General features: G+C 53.5%; 1 protein-coding gene across 1 annotated transcript in view; it reads left to right on the forward strand.

The window, feature by feature from the left end:
* The window catches only part of CBFA2T3 (core-binding factor, runt domain, alpha subunit 2; translocated to, 3), a 72,887-nt gene extending 54,236 nt beyond the window's left edge, over positions 1–18,651 (forward strand). The window contains exons 13-14 of the mRNA XM_014536785.1: positions 15,117–15,123; positions 18,461–18,651. Of these exons, the coding sequence (XP_014392271.1) occupies positions 15,117–15,123; positions 18,461–18,651 (198 nt within the window). The remainder of the gene's footprint in view (positions 1–15,116; positions 15,124–18,460) is intronic.
* The last annotated feature ends 47 nt before the right edge of the window (positions 18,652–18,698 follow it).

Here is an 18,698-nt window from a genome sequence, read left to right on the forward strand (position 1 = left end):
ACATGCGCCCACCAACCCCGCCGAGCCCCAGCTGCCGGACACTCCGCCCGGCCCTGGGAGCCCGACCATTGGAGTCACTGCTGCTACTGCTTCTCTCCAAAAGAAAACACAGAACCAACAAAAAATGCATTCAACGCAACTTCCTCAGCTACCTGACGATCTCACGCGACAACCTCTTCAAGCATCCTCAGACCCTCCCCCGGCTTTAGACCACGGAGGGACCGGCTGGAGCTCCGCCAGCTCGTCCACTGCCCTTCTCTCCCGCTCCCTCCCGCTCCCTCTCTCTACCTCTCCTTCTCCCTCTCCCCCTCCTTTTTTTTTTCCTGTCCTTATGACTTTCACACACTTTCTCTTTAATGAAAAAAAAAACTAGTTGTTTGGTGGCTTATATTTTCAGTGAAGAATTTTGGGGGATTTTTATGGCAAAAGAGCCACTCAGAAATGGACTAAGAAAACTGTGGGGGTTCCCCCTTCCTAATTAAAAAGGGGAAAAGAAAACTGTTATTTTATAGCCGGAGATCTGAGCCTCTGCGTCACCGAAACCACCCCAAGGGTATGTGGCTGACTCGGTGGAGACGGTGAGAAAGGCTTCAGTTTCTGACCCAAGAAGCTTTTTTGGTTTCAGATTTTTTTTTCCTTTAATGTCAAACTCTTTGGCTTTAAGTAGAGATCCCAAAAGTTTTTTAAAGAAGTAAAGGAAGCATACCTGTAAACTACCTTGCCAGCTAGCCAGCCAAGGATGCCGCACACACCTCTGCTCCAAAGGAAATCCAAAAAGCAAACACGAGAAGTCAAAATCCAAAATTTGTCACTGCCAAAGTATTTTTTCACTGTTTTACTCCACTCTTGGGTTTGTACAGATGTTGGTCTTTTCTTTTTATTCTGTTTTTAGAGTTTGGGATATTGGGGTTTGGAGGGTTTTGCCCAACAAGAAGCGACTTTTGTTTCTTTTTGACTAGACGGCAACGCCTTTGCTGGGCACAGGGCGGTGGGTCTGGAGCCCTCAGCACCCCACCCGCCGTGCGTGTGTCTGCGTGTGCACACGGGGCATGCCTAGCCATGCACTACACGTGTGCAGGGGAAGATGCCTCCATCTGTCCTCACGCCCTCTGTGAATTTTCATCACATTTCATTTCTTCCACTTGTGAAAAAAAGTGCTAACGTGTCCTTCCCAGAGAGAGCATAATTCTGAAACAAAACTGTGACAATCTTTCGGGTTGATTCTTGGGTGCTTTTCAAAGCACGAGGAGACAGCAACTGCGCCAATAACGACTGCTTCTCCGTTTTTCCTCCTCTACCTCTTCTCCCCTCCTCAGTGCTGCCCCACCCAACTCGTCTTTGCCCCATCGCCACCCTCCACCAGTGTCCCCTGAACCTGTTCTTCTTTCTTCACATTTTTACAGAAAAAAAAAAAAAGAAGGGAAAAAAAAAAAAAAAACCCTCCAAACAAGAACAGTCTGCCCTCCACGCCTTCTGGAGACTTAGTCGGTTGTGTATAACCTCACGTTTCTGTCCAGCTGATCATCAGTGGGGATGTCCCCTCACTCTAGCTCTGTCCTCCCTTCCCCACTCAACTCCCCCAAGCGATCTCAAGGAGGAAATAAAGGAGTAAGGAATTCTCACCTGTACTCAGTGGAGAACAAACAGCAGCATGGTCCATGATCTGGCATTTTCTTGCATCGCTGTGAGAAGTTCCCAGGACTGGAGTGCAATACAGAGAGTGACCAGCTACTGAAACCGGGGTTCCTGGGGGGCCCCACCAGGAGGCAAGAAGTCAATAGTGTACGTTAATGTGAATGTATATAGTCCTTGCAGAGGTCCAAATAATGATATTCATGATGATAATAAAGAAGAGATGTTTGCCAAATAAAAAAAAAATTAAGAGAAACTGCAGAAGTATGTCAAGTGTAGGAAATCGATTTTCAAAGAAATCTGAACTGTGGTTCTACGGGGAGCAGTGGGTTGGTTTGATTATTGTTATCTCTTTTTCAGAGTTGTAAGAATTCATTCTTTGAGTATTGAAAAGATGGATTTCATCTGGTTGCCACAGACCAGGTGCCACCCCGAACAACACCTGACAGTGAAAACCTAATTCTGAAATAGACCTAATTCCAAGATAGATCTCTTTATCCTCCAGAAAGTTCCCCATCCCAGCCACCATCTCCGAGGCCTGGTGAGTGGGTCTGTCACACTCTCAGAGGTTTGCTTTCGTGGATGTCAGGAAAGCAAGGACCAGTTTGGGATTGGGGCTCTCACGACAGCGAAGGCTGCTGTGTGTTCCCAGCCTGCTGTCCTTCTCTCTCCTAAGTGTCGCATCTATTAAAACGGCAGCTGCGGATGTGCAGTGACATGGGTTTGCTTCCCCTTGGAGGTGGGCGCTTTGGACTCTGTTCCCACAAGGTTTGCTGCTAAACGGGGTGTCTGGAGAGTGTCTGCCCTGGGCACACTGGGGGTCTGGTGGAAGAGGGCGAAGGCCCCTAATCACTCACATCCCTGCCGTCTGGACTTGGGGGTGAGGCTGATGGTCTGATGGAGAAGCCCCTCACCTGGAGACCCGCAGGTTTGCCTTGAAGGCCTCTGTTTCCCTTCCCCTTGCATGGTCCCCCTTTGGGGACAAGCAGGTTTGCCAGGGACACTGGCATGTTGGTCAGCTGGCAACGTCCAGGTCAGACCAACCTCCAGGTCTGAACCACAGGCTGAGGGCCTGAGGTGGGACAGCCCCTCCCACCCCAGCAATCAGGAGGAGGGTGCGCTCAGGCCATCTACAAAAGGTTTCCTGATGTGGTTCTCACATCCAGATCTCATATTCCAAGAAGCCACCACTGGCGAGGCTGCAGAAACCTAGCATGAGCGGCTGGCCATAGGCCCAGGGCAGAGCCCCTGCGGGCCTAGAGCATCCTCAGGATCAGGGGATGGCAGCAAGGTGGGGTGGGGGTTGCCGTGAGGAAGCCAGGCCCAGAGTGGGCCGGAGGGTGCTGAGCTGGCAACGGCTGTGTCAGCCCAGTAGGCAGCTCCTCCCACTCCTGCCCAGGGAGTTGTGAGGAAGGTGCTGGCGCTCCCTTCCATGCTCAGAGAGCTGGTGTTTCTGTCTATCGCTGTGCTTAGGCCCCGTGTGGCCAAAGACCTCACAACCAAATATGGCATCAATAGCTTGGGGTGGTGGGGGTCAGAGATTTTGCATTAGGACTTGGACTAGAGGCACTAAACATGAGTGTCCATGCAGCACCTGTGTCTGCACCTGGAGCACTGCCTTTCTTGTGCAATGAGGGGATCTAGCCTCCTGCTGTCTGCTCAGGGGCTGTTCTGCCCTGGTACCTCCTGAGCTTTGACCAGGGGTGTGGCTGCCAGGGTCTCCTCTCCGCAGGCCACCACCACTCAGGTGACCCAAAACTCGGTGAGGTGCAGCTCTCGAAGAGCCTCCTTCCCTCCAAACCAAAATGGCAGCTTTACCTCCTGAGGCCAAAACTATGACAGGAAGACGGCAGCCAGAGCCCACAGCCCACAGGCGAGGGACAGCAGGATGTGTGCCCACACCAGGCCCCTCTCCTTCACCCCCGTGTGGAAAGTACCCTGGTGTGTGACCCTCAACATTTCCATCCCCTCCTCTCATCTCCTATTTTCCATCCTGTCCTGGACCCAGGCTGGTCTTTCTCTTAGGATGTGTCACCATCCCAGGTGGTGTCTGGGGGGTATTCTGTTGGCAAAGACCAGTGCTTCCCATTACATGCATGGACAGGCTGGCATACCCCAGAGCTCATCTGAATAGGGAGGGCTCCATCCCCAGGCTCACCAGGACACAGGGGAGCCAGGACCAGGGGCAAAGAGAAAAGCTGGAGCCTCAGGGGCCCAGGAGGGTTAGAGCTGTGGGACAAGAGAAGCAGCCTCCCAGGAGGGGGCTCTCCTGTGGGCTTGGCAAATGGGGTCACTCATCAAGGCCCCAAGAGGTTCAATGGAAGAGGGAGATGGACAGGAAAGGGGCAGGAAGGTGTTGGTTTTGGTTTTATCCCAGCGACATGGTGGAGAGGGATCGGCTCAGGCCCTAACTTTCTCCTGTTTGCCAGTTTTTCCAAATATATCCTCAAAATGACACCAAAGCCTTGTCTCTGTCGTCTACCCATCTTGCCTATCCCAGCCCACTCTAGCTCTCATGTCCAGCCATCATTCTGCCCATCCCCTCAGCCCATCTACAGTTATTTATTGATTCTCTCTTTTCATCAATTCATCCTTTTGTCCAGACCAGTCATGTGTCTGGCTATCCATTCACCCATCCACCCACTGACTCACCCATCTATTCATATGACCACCCATCCATCTATCCGCCCATCTATCCATTCATCCATCCATTCATCCATCCATCTACTCACCCATCCATCTATCCATCCATTACTATATCCCAACCATCACTTGATTCCATCCTTCCCCATTCATCCTTTTACCCATCCGCTTGTCTCTCCACCATTCATCCCTATGCATGTTTCTATCCACCCCTCCTCCAATCTAACCCATACAACCATATCTCAATCCATCCACCTCTGCAGCCACTGAACCCATTAGTAGCACCACCAACCCCCTTCATGTTCCAAAGCTCGAGGGTGCTTTGGATCCTCCTCCCATGACCTGAGCTTTCTCACATCTGTGGGGAGGTCCAGACCTGCTCCAGAGACAAATAAGGTTCTGTGACAGGCATTATGGGCAGACTGGACCGATGTCCTAGCAACAGCTCTGGCCAGTCTGGGCCTACCTGGAAATTGTGGTGGCCATGGGCCAGGAGTGTGAGTTGGGAAGTGGCCCATATACCTGCTCAGGGACCCTGTGACCAGAGCCACCAGTCAGGGTGAGCACATTACCTGGCAAAACCCTGGCATTGTAGCCTGGGCTACACCCTGGCATTGTAGCCTGGGCTGCACCCTGACATGGTAGCCTGGGCTACAATGTCTCCAGGGGTCACTGTCCCAAGGAAAGGAGGGGAAGAAAGAACCCAACGCTGACCTCCCTCCAGACACCAGCTCCTGGAGCCCCTCTTCTCCCGGGTGCTCATGGTCACACTGTCCCACTCCCATCCCCATCTTCCATGCTGGGGTCCTAGACAGCTGGAAATTAGCTCTTCGGAGCTCTGAATGATGCAGGAACAGGCCCTGCCCAGGCTGAATTTGGCTGATGATGGTGGTAGGTGTGCCTGGGAACCTAGAGGCCCAGTAGGGGCCCCCTGCCCAGCTCTCCCCAGCCCCATCAGCCCATTTCCACAGGCCCCCATGCCACATGGAGCAGTTTCCAAAAATGGGGCTGTGATCAAGGTCCTGGATTATGGCTCTGATGGCAGGAGAGGAGGGAGAGCAGGAAAGCAGAGGGGGTGCAGGAGCTGGACTCTGAGGACCTGTCTGCTCTCTGGACACCTCGTAGATAAGGTCTGGGGGAGCTGGATGCCTGTGACAGCAACCTATAATGGTCCCCCAAAGTTCCAGAAAACACTATCTTGCATGCTTCTGTTCCTTTTGTTTCAATTTGGCTGGCCCCTGGAGTGCCACCCCACAGACCCCTTGTAGCAGTAATGCAATGTTAGGACTCAAACTGGGGCCTGGTTTTTAAATATTAGAATGAAGGCACTGGGTGCCCTTGCTCCCAACCTGAACAGGGCCCAGCCAGGCCAGCTGTCGGCTCACCCACTGCATCCTTCGCAGGCCGAGGGGTTTGGGCGTGGAAATGGGACTAGGGCACAGCCTCACACACCTCATGGGGAACACATTGATTTTCCACTTCCTCTTCTCTTTTTATTTTTTAAATTCCCCAAAAGGAGTTGGACAGTGAGTGTTGGGTCGTTTTCCTGTAACGGGTTTTCCTCGCGCTGTGTAGGATCCGTGGCATGCCGTCCCTGTCGCGTGTCCTCTGATGTACTCTGTTTGACCTGGACACTGTAAGACGTTATAATTCAGGTCACGTCAGTTACCTCTGTGTCGTGTAATAAAGCCAACATTTGCCATCACGGCTCTGCCTCTCCTTGAGTTCACGGCGACTTGGGCTGTCCTGTTTCACACATTATTCACCAAATGTGTTGGGGGCTTTCTAGGTTCCAAGCAAGAGAGACAAGGTCCTGCCCAAGCAAGTGAACAACCATGTGGCGTACGTTGGAATGTGTATGGGACGCGGGCAGACCCCTGTTCAGTCCACCCCCAGCCTCCTGTATGGTGAACTTTCAAAGGTTGCTTCCTCAAGGTGATCTGGATGACCTTGGACCCCAAATGACACCCATGGCTTCATGGGCCCCGAGCCCCACTGCCTGTGGCAGTGCCAGGCACCTCCCATAAGACCCTGGGCATGGACACTAAGGGAAGGGACATCTTGATCCTAAGGAGCCAGAGTGTCAGCCATGGTGCCCCAGTTCCTGGGGCAGGTCCCATCCAGAGTCGGGCGCCCAGTACTCAGCACTCCTGGTTCACAGGCAGCCCCTGGGGGAGGGATGTTATTAATACTCGGGACCAGGTTTGGAACATGGTGTATTTTGAAAGGCATCATTGGAAAGGCCAGTGTGGAGGCGAGGCTGTCCCCACGCCAGGCGGCTGGCGGGAGCCCCAGCTGGGCCTGGTGTGTCAGCAATCTCAGCATAGAGTGGGATGACAACGTTTTTCCATTGCAGAGGCTGAGCTCAGAGGGAGGCTGCCGGGCCTGGGCCTGAGTCCAGCGGCTCTCGGCTTGGACACAGCACCGCGATGTCCTGCCTCCCACGTGGAGGTAGAGGGAAGGGCCCTGACCAGAGGCCCTCCATGGGGTCTTAGACCCACAGGAGGGAAGGGGCCAACTGCCTCGTGTTAGGGAAGAAAGACAGGCTGTGGCTGCACTTCCATTCCTGTCCAGCCAGTCCTGTCCTCAGTGCAGACTTGGACGCTGCCTTGAGGCACTGTGGCCTGTCAGGAGAGACCTGGGCATGTGTCATTTATATGGGACAGACATCAGGCGAGGTCCAGGCACAATGGCCACAAGGAGGAGGGACAATCAGGGAGGCTCCCTGGAAGTAGTACAGTGGCAATAGTGCCCCCTAGAGTCGTGCACATGTAAATGTGGAGACGGAAAAAGGGGAGAGTCAAGGACCTGCATTTGAGCTGGGAGGCCAGCACATACAGGACCACAGCCTGGGGCCATGAGAATCTGCCTGGAGACCACCTTCTTCGGGGACCAAGGGGACACCATGCAGTTTTCAGCTCAGCCTCAATGGCGGTGAGAACAGAACCGGGTAAAGGGAAGGGGAAGTCAAACAAAGAGGCAGGGGCCCACGCTTCCCAGGGCTGCGGCGGGAGCCACAAGTGTCCCCACTTCCAGGACAATGTCTCATCCCCTCACACCTGCAGCCCCCACCGCCCCCCACACCCTGGGGGAGGAATGCTACTCCAGCTCCAAGCTCACAGTCCAGGTCTACTGTGGCCTGCAACTCTCCCCCCAATTCCAAATTCCCAGGGAAGAGACCCCAATTAGCCAAACTTGGACCTAGTAGTTATGCCCTGGGGTAGGCAAACACACTAGAAGGGCCCCCCATAAAAATGCCAGGAGGACAGAAAAGCCACAACAGTAGCTCCACCAACGCTAAGCCAGGCGAGGACAGATGGAGGAGACCAGGGCACACAGGGACACGGGCCTGCAGCTGCCCTCCACGGGCAGCAGTGAGGAGCGGTAGAGGCAGAAGAAGCAAGCTTTATAAATTGCCTTCAGGTGCCCAAGATCCATTGCCTGATCTGCACACAATTCAACCATTGTGTCCTGTAGCCAGAGCAGGATTCTGGCTTCGTTTATGTAGCTCCTACCTAAAAGCTGGTCCAGAAATGGAGTGGGGGAAGGAGGGCCCATGGGGAATGGATGGATGGATGAGTGAAAAGGGACAGAGGTAGACCTCTGACCCCTGGGCAACCACCCTGTCCTCACCCCTCCAGGCCTTTGCTCAAGCTGTTCCCTCTGCCCAGGCCGTCCTTGGCCCCAGCTCTCCCTGACCCAGTCCATCAAATGTGGCTCAAATGCCACCTCCTCCAGGAAGGTTGCTCTGAATCCTATACCATCCTTCCTCCTTCTGTGCACTCGGATAATTTGTTCATGTCTGTGTCATAATAGGGCCTACCACTGGAAGTATAACACTGATCAAGGTATGTGGACTGGCGACTCCAGTGAGCTTCCTGGGTTGTCATTGCCCGTAGCTCAGGCCTTGAAGCCTGGCTGAGCTGACATAGGGGAGGCTCCCCTGGACTCTGCCTCAGCTGCACTCCTCTCTCCAGCTGGAGAGTCCTAGAGATGCCTGCCCAGTGAGTAAGAAGCGGACGGGCCGGTGTCCATGGCCTTTGACTCCTCAGGGCCCAGAAGCCAGTCTGGAGTTTGGCTGCAGCTGGAGGCCTTTTAGGTGCTTAGTGGGAGCAGCTGGCCTGGAGGGGCCTAAAACCCAAGGAGGGCGCCAGTAGGCGCTGGTGTGGAAGTGAGCATTGGAGGCCTTGCCTGCCCTGCCCTTCACTTCATCCTCACCCATCGGGCCTTTCTGTAGACATGCTCTTTCCCTCTTTCCACCCCCCACCGAGGCCTGGCTCCAAAGGGTTTCCTCGGACCCCGAGGCCCAAGGCTGGGGGGTCTGGAGCTGGACCGAGAAGACCCCTCTGAGGCCAGAGGGTGGGAAAGTGGAGGACGATGAGGAAGATACAGGCTTCCCCCCGTTTCTATTGGACAGGGAGGACCTGTCTGAGGACCTGGCTGAGTACTCAGTACCAGACCAGGTAACAGCTTCGTGGAGCACAGCTGCCTGGAGCATCAGGTAGAGGCTGGCCGGGGACCTTGGGCACCCTGTGTATGGGGGCAGGTGGTGGGGGCAGGAGATGAACTACCGCAGCTCTGACCTCGGGGGTGAGAGGCCACTATCCCTTGCCTAGAAGAGGGTAGTGGGGATGCCCATCCCTGCACAGGCTGGAGGGAGCAGGGCAACCTGTCTGGCCTGAAGGGGCCTTTGTCTGTTGGGGAGGATTACAGGAGCTTCTCTGTGGCCCAAGTCCACATGGCCTTCCCATTCCCCTTGGAGAAGCCCCCAGCATGTTCCTGATGGGTCACCAACCCTGAGGACCACTAGGGTCAGGCCTGCCTCCCTCTGCTCTCCCTCAAGAGGAGCCTGGGGTGCCCTGCCTTGGGGCTCAGCCTGGGCTATATGCTAGCAGGAGCTGGAGGCCATCAAACTGAAGCTGTGGGCCATGGAGCAGGCCCAGGGGCCAGAGCTGCCCAGGGCGCAAGGCCAGGTCGGAAAAGAGGAGGCAGCTAGGTCTGTGCTGGCCCAGCAGCGACTGAGTCCTGAGACAGGTAGGAGCCAGCGGGCCAGGTGGACCCCTTCCCTGGGTGGGTGGGCAGGCCCCCGAGTCCTTGGGCTTGCAGCTCTGAGCCCCCTTCTCCTCTGTAAACCAGGGTGGGCAGTGAGCTGCTGCTGAGAAAGGGCCAGCTTACAAGGAGTGTTGGCCCAGCAGATGACAGTAAGTCCTTCTAGAACAGGCCTAGGGGGGCCCTCTCCCCAGGAGTGAGAAGTGAGCCATAAACATGAGGTGTCTGCCCTTAGCAGCTGCCCAGAGCCCGGCCCACCCCTGTCCTGCTCTGGGGTCCCTGAGAAGGTGGAAATGGACCACAGACCCATCTATGTGGGCAACGTGAGGGCAGAAGGGGAGTGAGATGGGGTCTTTTTAGGGGCCACTTCGGTCTGCTTCTCCCTCCTGGCTGTGAGGATTAAAGGAAGGGACTCGGCCCAGCCAGTGTGGCTCAGTGGTTGAACATGGACCCATGCACCAAGAGGTTCCATTTCTGGTCAGGGCACATGCCCGGATTGCAGGCTTGATCCCCAGTAGGGGGCGTGCAGGAGGCAGCCAATTGATGATGTTTCTCTCATCGATGTTTCTATTCTCTCCCTTCCTCTAAAATCAATAAAAACATATTTTAAAAAATAAGGAAGGGACATGTATGGGGGCAAATTCAAAGCCACACAGGCCTGAGGGAAGAAACTAGAGGGTGGTGGGTCTAAAGAGGTGGGAAGGGCCTGTGGGCCTGTGTGGTCAAGTGTTCTGATTCTCCAACGTTGAGTGGGAGTCAGGATTTCCACATGAAATCTCCCAGTTGGCCAATCATTGGCAGCAAACTCCACTTTATAAAGCCATACACTCTGCACAGGCCAAATAAACATGGGGGTGTTGCCTAACACATGAGGGTGTTCATCTCGTTCCCCAGTCCACCTCCAACAGGGGTGGGGGCAGAGGCCTGGGCCAACTCCCCCACCCTGGGCTCCAGTCAACCCCTCTCTACCAAGAAAACATGCTGCAGGGGGGCCAGAAGGGGGAGGCTCAGGGGGGAGACCCCCAAGGGGGAGGCCTCTGCAACAGCGCCCTCACCAGGCCGTGCCTGTGTCAGGTGGACTATGAGGTCACTGCTGAGGAGCTGGAGGCTTACTTCAACATCTGTGGGGAGGTCCAGCAGGTCACCATCCTGTGCAACAAGTTTTCTGGACACCCCAAAGGGTCGGTACAGGGCTGTGAGGAGGGGGCTGGGCACCCCAGGGAACTGCCCGGCATGGGTGGCCTGGGCTGGCCCTCACCAGCCCTCATTTCACCCCAGCTATGCCTACATCGAGTTTGCTACTGAGAGCTCAGCCCAGGCTGCTGTGGGGCTGGACAAGAGCATCTTCCAGGGCCAGGTCATCAAAGTGTATGAGCCCCATGAGTCACCAGGGCACCTTGAGGTGGGGGCACTGGGGTGCATGGGCTTGCTCTGAGCTTCTCTACATTAAGCCATTAACTCCTGAGGTGCCAGGAATGCAGGCAGAGGGAGGCTGACACACAGAGAGGTTGACACACTGCCCAACCTGACCCTTCTCCATCTCCCAGCATCTCTTGGCACACCTGCTGGGCAGCAGGGAAGGGGTGGAGGCACCCCAGACCCCAAAGGGTTTGTCTTGCATGTGGCACTGGGGAGGCACCCCTCCCAAACTGGATCTCACCTCATGAAGGGAGAGATGTTGGCTAAACAGGGACTCATCAAGTGGCCACAGCTGTGTCCGGACAGTTTAGAACTAAGTGGGGATCTTGAGAAAGTGGTGAACAAGATTAGGGTCTGATGCCTTGGGAGGCGCCGTGCCCGGGATGCCACGAGGGTCTGGTGGGCTCTGGGGCCTGTGCACACCACCTGTGAGCTTCCAGCAAAGAAACCCAGGAAGCCCCAAGGATCACTGGCAGCCACCAGAAGCTGGAGAGGAGCCTGGAACGGATCCTCCCTCAGAATGGCCAGAAGGACCCACTCTGCTGACACCTTGACTTGACTCTGGCCTCCAGAACGGTGAGAGTACATTGCTATTGTTTGAAGTCCCTTCCCCCTCCAGTGAAAAGGTGGGTGGAAGGTCTAAGTGTCAGGAACCGTGCCAAGGTCACCCAGCAGCTCAGGGCAGAGCCAGGCTTGGTTGAGGAATTTCTGAGCGTGGTCAGGACCATGAGCAGTGGGGCCGCAGGTGAGGCATGCCACCAGAGGTGGTTCCCGAGCTGCAGATTCTGTAGCACCTGGCAGATGACACCAGCTCCTGCCTGCTCAGCACCTTAGGCCTCAGCAGGGGGAGTCTGCGTTGGTCTTGATACCCTCATCATGCGTGTTGGCTTTTCTGTTAATGTCCTGCTGACAGTCTTCTACCCCAAGCAGTTCCTCTTTAGATGCATTTTCTTGATCCTTTCTGTGTGGCCACTTCGAGGACAGAGTGAGCCCAGGGGTCCCTCCTTTCCTGTGGACTGCAGGCCTGAGCAGGCTAAGGTGGAAGAAGGATGGAAAGCGCTCCTGGACGTGGCTGCCATGGGCTCTGAGCAGTGAGCCACTGAGCAGACTGGAGTGGCTGTGCCTGGAGAAAGCCCGGACACACGGTTTCCCTTGCCCCTGTCTGGTCTGGGCCAGAAGGACGGAAAGGGAGAGGCACTGATGCCCGAGGGAAGACTGACTGCTGGCAGTGAACTTCAGCTGAAGAAATCATCTGGAACAACAGCCAAGGGCTGACTAGGACCTGCAACCGAGAGGCTCAGCCCTGGGGTGGCAGAGGAAAGCCAGGCAGGTGGCTCTCAACAGGCCACCTCCTGTATAAAGATGCAAAAAGATAACGTGAAACTGCCATCTGACAGTTCTGCTGGCAGAACAAAGACTCGCACATTACTTCCGACCTTGGTTTCCTCACACTTAAAATGGGAATGCAACCTAACAATGTGTGTGAAAACTCCCTAATGTAGAAAGCACTTATGAGTTGGTTGGCTGTAAATACAGAAAAACCCAAATAGCAATGGCCTCAACAAGGGTTTTTCTTTTCTTTTTTTACATAAAAAATTGCTGAATGCAAGTAGCTCAGAGCTGGTATGTCAGCAAAGACCCAGGCTCCTGCTAGCTTTTTGCTCCCTGTCCTTAGGGGATGAGCTCCAGCCATCACATTCAACTTTTAGGCAGGAAGAAGGGAGATGACAAAGGACTCCATCTGTCATGTGAACCCCCCTTTGAAGTATCTTTCCTGAAAGTCACTCCCAACATCATTCACTTTCATGCCATAAAAACTACCTATCCTTGCGTGCTATGAAAGGTAGGAAATACCTTTTGTCTAGTCCAGGGGTGGGCAAACTTTTTGACTCGAGGGCCACAATGGGTTCTTAAACTGGACCGGAGGGCCGGAACAAAAGCATGGATGGAGTGTTTGTGTGAACTAATATAAATTCAAAGTAAACATCATTACATAAAAGGGTACGGTCTTTTTTTTTTTTTAGTTTTATTCATTTAAAACGGGCCGGATCCGGCCCATGGGCCGTAGTTTGCCCACGGCTGGTCTAGTCAATGGTCCTCAATAACACTGGGGATGTGAGTAAGGAAGCAAGGAAGAATGGATACTGGGTCGGCAACTTGCAATCCCTATCAGAGCCACTGCTCAGGCAGAAGAGATCACTATCAAAACCTCAACCATGGACTGCAGGGAAGAAATCCTGTGACGGGGGGGCCAAGGGTCCACTGGCATTGCAACCAACGCCTGCTTGGTACTTCTCAGCCCTACTCTAGGTTTCCCACTTCCACCAGCAGTGAGGCAGGAGAGGGGGACTGGGACATGTTTTTAACACACATTCCTAGCTGTGTTGTTTTTATTTATTTTTTTAAAATATATTTTATTGATTTTTTACAGAGAGGAAGGGAGAGGGATAGAGAGTTAGAAACATTGATGAGAGAGAAACATCCATCAGCTGCCTTCTGCACACTGTGTCTGCAACCAACGTACATGCCCTTGACTGGAATCGAACCTGGGATCCTTCAGTCTGCAGGTTGACACTCTATCCACTGAGCCAAACCGGTTTCGGCAGAAAATCTTAAACTTTGATTTTCTTTCTTTGGAAAATTATAGTGGTGATAGCCATTAGACTATTCACAGACTTCTTTCTATTTTGGGGAGTGTGCAGGAGGCAGCTGATCGATGTTTCTCTCTCATCGATGTTTCTAACTCTCTATCCCTCTCCCTTCCTCTCTATAAAAAATCAATAAAATATATTTTTTTTAAAAAGTAATCCTGTGCTTATTAGAAGGGAAGGAAATCCAAAAGGGTGCGTAGAAAAGTTCATCTCCCAGTTCCAGCCCTAGGCTCACCAATGTACAGCCCATTCCCCCAGGGATCTGAGCCACCTTCCTCCGGGTCAGAGACCCTCTCCCCAGTGACTGAGGGCGGGAGGGAAGGACTCAACGTCTGTCTTGGGGCGCTGACTCAAGAAAGCTAGCCAACACCTGTGTGCGCTGAATACAACTTGGAGCAGACTGTGCGGGTGGGGCTCAGACTGAGCAGGTCCCTGTCGCCTCTCCTACTTCACAGGACACAAAAATGGCAAAGAGCCTGGGTGCCTGACCCCAGAAGGGCCGACACGTAGCCACAGTCAACTATTAGGACTGTCCTCTGGACTTGGCTGAGCAAGCCTCTGGGGACACAGAATATAGACATCTAATTACATCAGCTCCTCCTCAAATGTAAGCCCCCCTCCCCCCGCAGGCAGTTTGCCCTCGAGCCTGAGGCGCAGCAGGGGACTCAGAGCCTAACCCCGTCCAGCCCTCAAGCCACTAGAAACACTGTGCACTAACAGATGGAAGAGGCTCCTTCATGCTCAGAAAGCAACAGCACAGGTGAGATGCTGCAGTTAGACGAAGTGGCCTAGATCTCCTAACAGCTGCCTCCCAAGGTTGGGCCAAGTCCAGACATCAGGCTGATGCAAGACCAGAAAGAGAACTTTTCCCTGTGGAGGAAGTTCTAAATCCGGCCACAGAGGCCTTATACAGCACCCCACCTGGTCAGCCACTGGAGGGCGCCACAAGAGCAGCTGATGGGACAGAGAGGCTGCCCCATGGCCAAAGCCTCTCCAGGGCTCCAAGCTCTGTGGGTTCCTACCAACCAGCTCCCACTTCCCCTTCGTGCCTGTGGGGACAACGGCTCCCTGCTATCTTGTCCCTGACCTCTGTCTGCCCCATCCCTGAAAAGTCCTGCATTAAACTCTCTCTAGTTAAACCGTCGGTTGCCCTGACCGGTTTGGCTCAGTGGACAGAGCATCAGCCTGCGGTCTGAAGGGTCCCAGGTTCGATTCCGGTCAAGGGCATGTACCTTGGTTGTGGGCACATCCCCAGTAGGGAGTGTGCAGGAGGCAGCTGATCGATGTTTCTCTCTCATCGATGTTTCTGACTCTCTATCCCTCTCCCCTCCTCTCTGTAAAAAATCAATAAAATATATTTTTTTAAAAAACCGTCAGCAGAAGGAAAACACCAAATCTGATGTCATAAGACCTTTAGTTGACATGCACCCCACCTGGCCTTGCACCCATGTGGGGTAAATGATAATAAATACACATCTACACAACACAGTTATGTACAAAACACTTCTCTTCAATCAACAGGCAGCAATCTTCTCACTCAACAGACCTGTATCATCATAGATGTCACCATGCTATCGAAGGCCCTGCAAAGAGAAACACTGCAACTGAGAAGAGACCTGGCCCTCCACCCCGCCCAGAGGCAGGCTCTGTGGCCCTGCCTGAACCCCACGCCTCTCTGGGAGTCAGTCTTTAACGTCCAGATGAGTGAACTTAGCTGAGACACCAGGACGTGTGTCCTGCCATACTTGGCAACGAGAATCTAAGTTCCTGCCTCCCGCTTCCCTCCAGGTTTCCCGAGGTCCTGCCCGCTGGATTCCCAGACAGGGTGGAGGAGCTGCAGTGTGGGCTGCAGTGCCCCGAACAGCCCAGGAGACACAGGTTCTACATAACAGCACTGGCTTCTCCCCCCTGGGGCCCAAGATGACCCAAAACACAGTATCACAGGCACCAGAGGAAGGGCCTGGCTCAGGTCACTGTAGTGTCCTCACACCTATGGGCTGCAAGAAGCACCTTGGGAAGCGTGTCTAGAAATGTATGGAATTCCCAGGAGCAGGCTTGAAGTGTGTGAATGCTTCTTTCCGAAGCAACTTCATGACATTCCAAAATTAAAAGACTATTTGAAGGCTATTTGAAGATATCTGCAATCCAATTTCCTCACCATTCAAGTTCAATATCAAAGACAAAATTAGACATTAACAGGAGGATGTTTTCCCAGAAGGCTCCTGTCCATATGCCTGAGCCCTCACTGGGTTCTGCGACGGTGCCCCAGTACCTATTGGGGGCACATGGGAAATCAAATAGGCGAGCTCTGTCCCCCAAGTCCCATCTGTTTTATATGTTGGCGATATGGGTGAGACTTTGCTTGAAAAAATAGAGTTCTGCTGCTTCAGAATTTGTGCCTTAGGAGAACAGTGTCCATTGCTTAAAAAGACCGTCAATCCCTCACTTTCAACATCATTGCCTTTTAACAAGGCAGGGCCTACAAATGAAGGTAGCAAACATGATAGTAGGCCCACCTGGACTGAATGCGGTCCCCTGGGTTATAGAAGGGGTTACACATCACATCAGTGTAGGAATTGTGCAGCTTCCGGAACATCTGCAATAAGAACCAACATTTTTAATTCACATGTACACAGGATTACTGCCATATTTTTTGCCTCTCAACATTTTTAAACAAAGGGAAAACAAACAGCCCCAGGCACAGCCTACAGACCCCCTGCACTTACACTGCGAATCTCATTATCACGAAGTGCTGTGTTGGAAGAATCCACCACCATAACAAACTTCACCTTGGAATTGGTCACGTAGCCATATCTGCACAGCTGGTTAGGGAACAAGCTGTCAACACAGGGACTCTGTGACAACATGAAACAGCCTCACTTGAGAGTGTGAAAGCAGAAGGCCATCTGTGCACGCCCCTGGCTCCAAAGCCACTTTGGAGAAACATGGCAAACCTTGCATCACAGGAAATGCCCCAGGCTGGGCCTGTCTTGCTGGGTGTGACTGGACACCTCCTTGGGGCAGCTTCTGGTGTTTACTAGAGAAGCAAAGGGCAGGCAGCTAAACCCCACCCTGATTCAAACTCCAAGGCTGTCCTGCCCAGGCCCTGCCCTCTTTATGAATCAATGCTTAGCTTGGTAGTGTTAACTGATAAACTAGAGATTTCACAAAGGACAAATCCTGCCTGCAGTGTCTACACCTCTAAAGGCCACTTCATCTCATAGAACACTGGCTCCCGGCAAGCATCACTGTGGGCAAGCTACATTACTGCTTGTGGGAACATCTTTGAACTCTGTGGGTTTCAAGCCATCTGCCCCAAAGGAGTGGTCAAGATTTTACAGTGACTTGTGGGGCTGCACCTGACAATGAAATGAGTGAACCGATCATTCCTTGCTCAGAAATGGTGGCCCCGCTGAGAAAGAAACCCTTGCAGGCATAAAGTAGGAGCTCCCCAGCTCTTCTATAAACCTGGCAAAGTCACAATTCTCTAGGTCAGTGGTTCGCAACCTTGGGTGCACATTAGAATCACCTGGGAATCTTTTTAAAATCCTGATTTCTGGGCCTCATCCTCCGGAAATTCTGTTTCTTTGTTATGGGGTGAGGCCACAACATTAGTAACAAAGAAACATAATTTCCGGAGGATGAGGCCCAGAAGTCAGGATTTTAAAAAGATTCCCAGGTGATTCTAATGTGCAGCCAAGGTTGAGATCCACTGCTCTAGGTAATTCAAGCCTGGCTTTTCCCACATTATCCTCCTAATTAAAGGAAAAAAGGGCAAAATCTCAATTAGCCTCAAGCGGCCCTAATTCCCCCTGGGCTGAAAGCCCTCACCTTTTTTCTTTTCAAGTGATGGTACAAAATGCCTTTCAAGGTTATCTGATCCTACAGTACATCACACAACTTCCGGCGGAATCCCTGGATTCCAGCCCTGTGGGGAGGAGCCCGCTGACAGGCCCCTGCTGGCAGTGAAGGATACACCTTGTAGTCCTCTGTGGGGTACAGCAGGCCCAGGTAAAGCTCCCGCTGGTCCACCAGGGCCTTCCCCATTGCAGAGATCTTCTCATCCACCACGTCCAGGGACGTGTGCACCATGTAGTGGAACTTCAGCTCATTCTCCGTGGGGACACTGCGGATGTAAAGAGGGTAATTCTGCAAGAGAGGATGAGGGCAACTGAAGTGATGCGAATCCACTCTGTGCACACCGATGATGAAAACGAGGCCAGAGCACTTAGGGTGGAGGACCAGCCAAGTGCCAACTAGCCACACGAACACACTCTCATTCTCTAGAACCCGTTAGTTAATTTTCCAGACTGTCGTGGGCACTGCCTTACATACTGCCTGCAAAGGGGCATCTCTAGGGTGGGCAGAAAAAAAAAAAAGTAAAGCTGATGTAATCAGATGTCTATATTCTGTGTCCCTTCTACTCTCTCACAAAAATGGATCTGAGCACAGTCTGACAACCTGTCACCTGGACAGGTCACTTACCTCCTCTGGGGGGCCCGGGCCCAGGGCCAGCACACGCTCTCCTCCGGGCCCCCTACTACTGGCTGTTTCCTGACACACCACCTCTTGCAACCTCTTCACCGTAGCAGAGGCACTGGCCTGCCCTCTCACTGAACTCTTCCAGGCTTGGTTCAAACCTCCCTCCATCTCTTCATATTCATTAGAGTTAACAGCATCTTGCTGGGGGCTCCCTCATGTCACAATTCCCTTGCCTGGCGCTGCCCAGATACAGTGAACACTACACCGTCCCTGCTCTGAAGGGGCTGACATTGGTGGAGGGAGTCCCCAAATCCACCAACAAATAAATAACGTGCTGTAGCTAAGAAGGAAGCCAGCGCCAGGAGCTCCGAGGCAGGAACGCCTCCTACGCCTGGTCTCATGGAGGACACAGAAGGGCCCTGTAACAGGAGCACGTGGACAGCTCCCAGCTCAGAGACAGGACTCAGACACAGCTTTCTAAGGAAGTTAGACCTGCAGCGGCCAGCGAAGGGGGTGCAAGGTGGGGAAAGGGGGCCGGGGGAGAGGCGTCCAAGCGCAAAGCCGGCGGTGAGAGGGCAGAGCAGAGCCCGTCGCGGGGCTGCCAGTAATCCCGTTGCTCTGGGGTGGAGGGCGTCACACATGGGGAGGGAGGAGGCGACCGGGTTATTCCGACAGTAGCACGGAGAAGGAACGGAGAGACTTCAGGCGGGAGCGTGGCGCCATCTGGTTTGTTTTAAAGCAGCGCTGTGACTGCTGTGTGGTGTCTCTCGTCTGAGTGGGCGCCGGCGTGTGCGGTGGAGGATGGAGAAGTGGGCGGCTGGC

This window comes from Myotis brandtii, unplaced genomic scaffold, assembly GCF_000412655.1.
Source record: "Myotis brandtii unplaced genomic scaffold, ASM41265v1 scaffold165, whole genome shotgun sequence".
Lineage (NCBI taxonomy): Eukaryota > Metazoa > Chordata > Mammalia > Chiroptera > Vespertilionidae > Myotis > Myotis brandtii.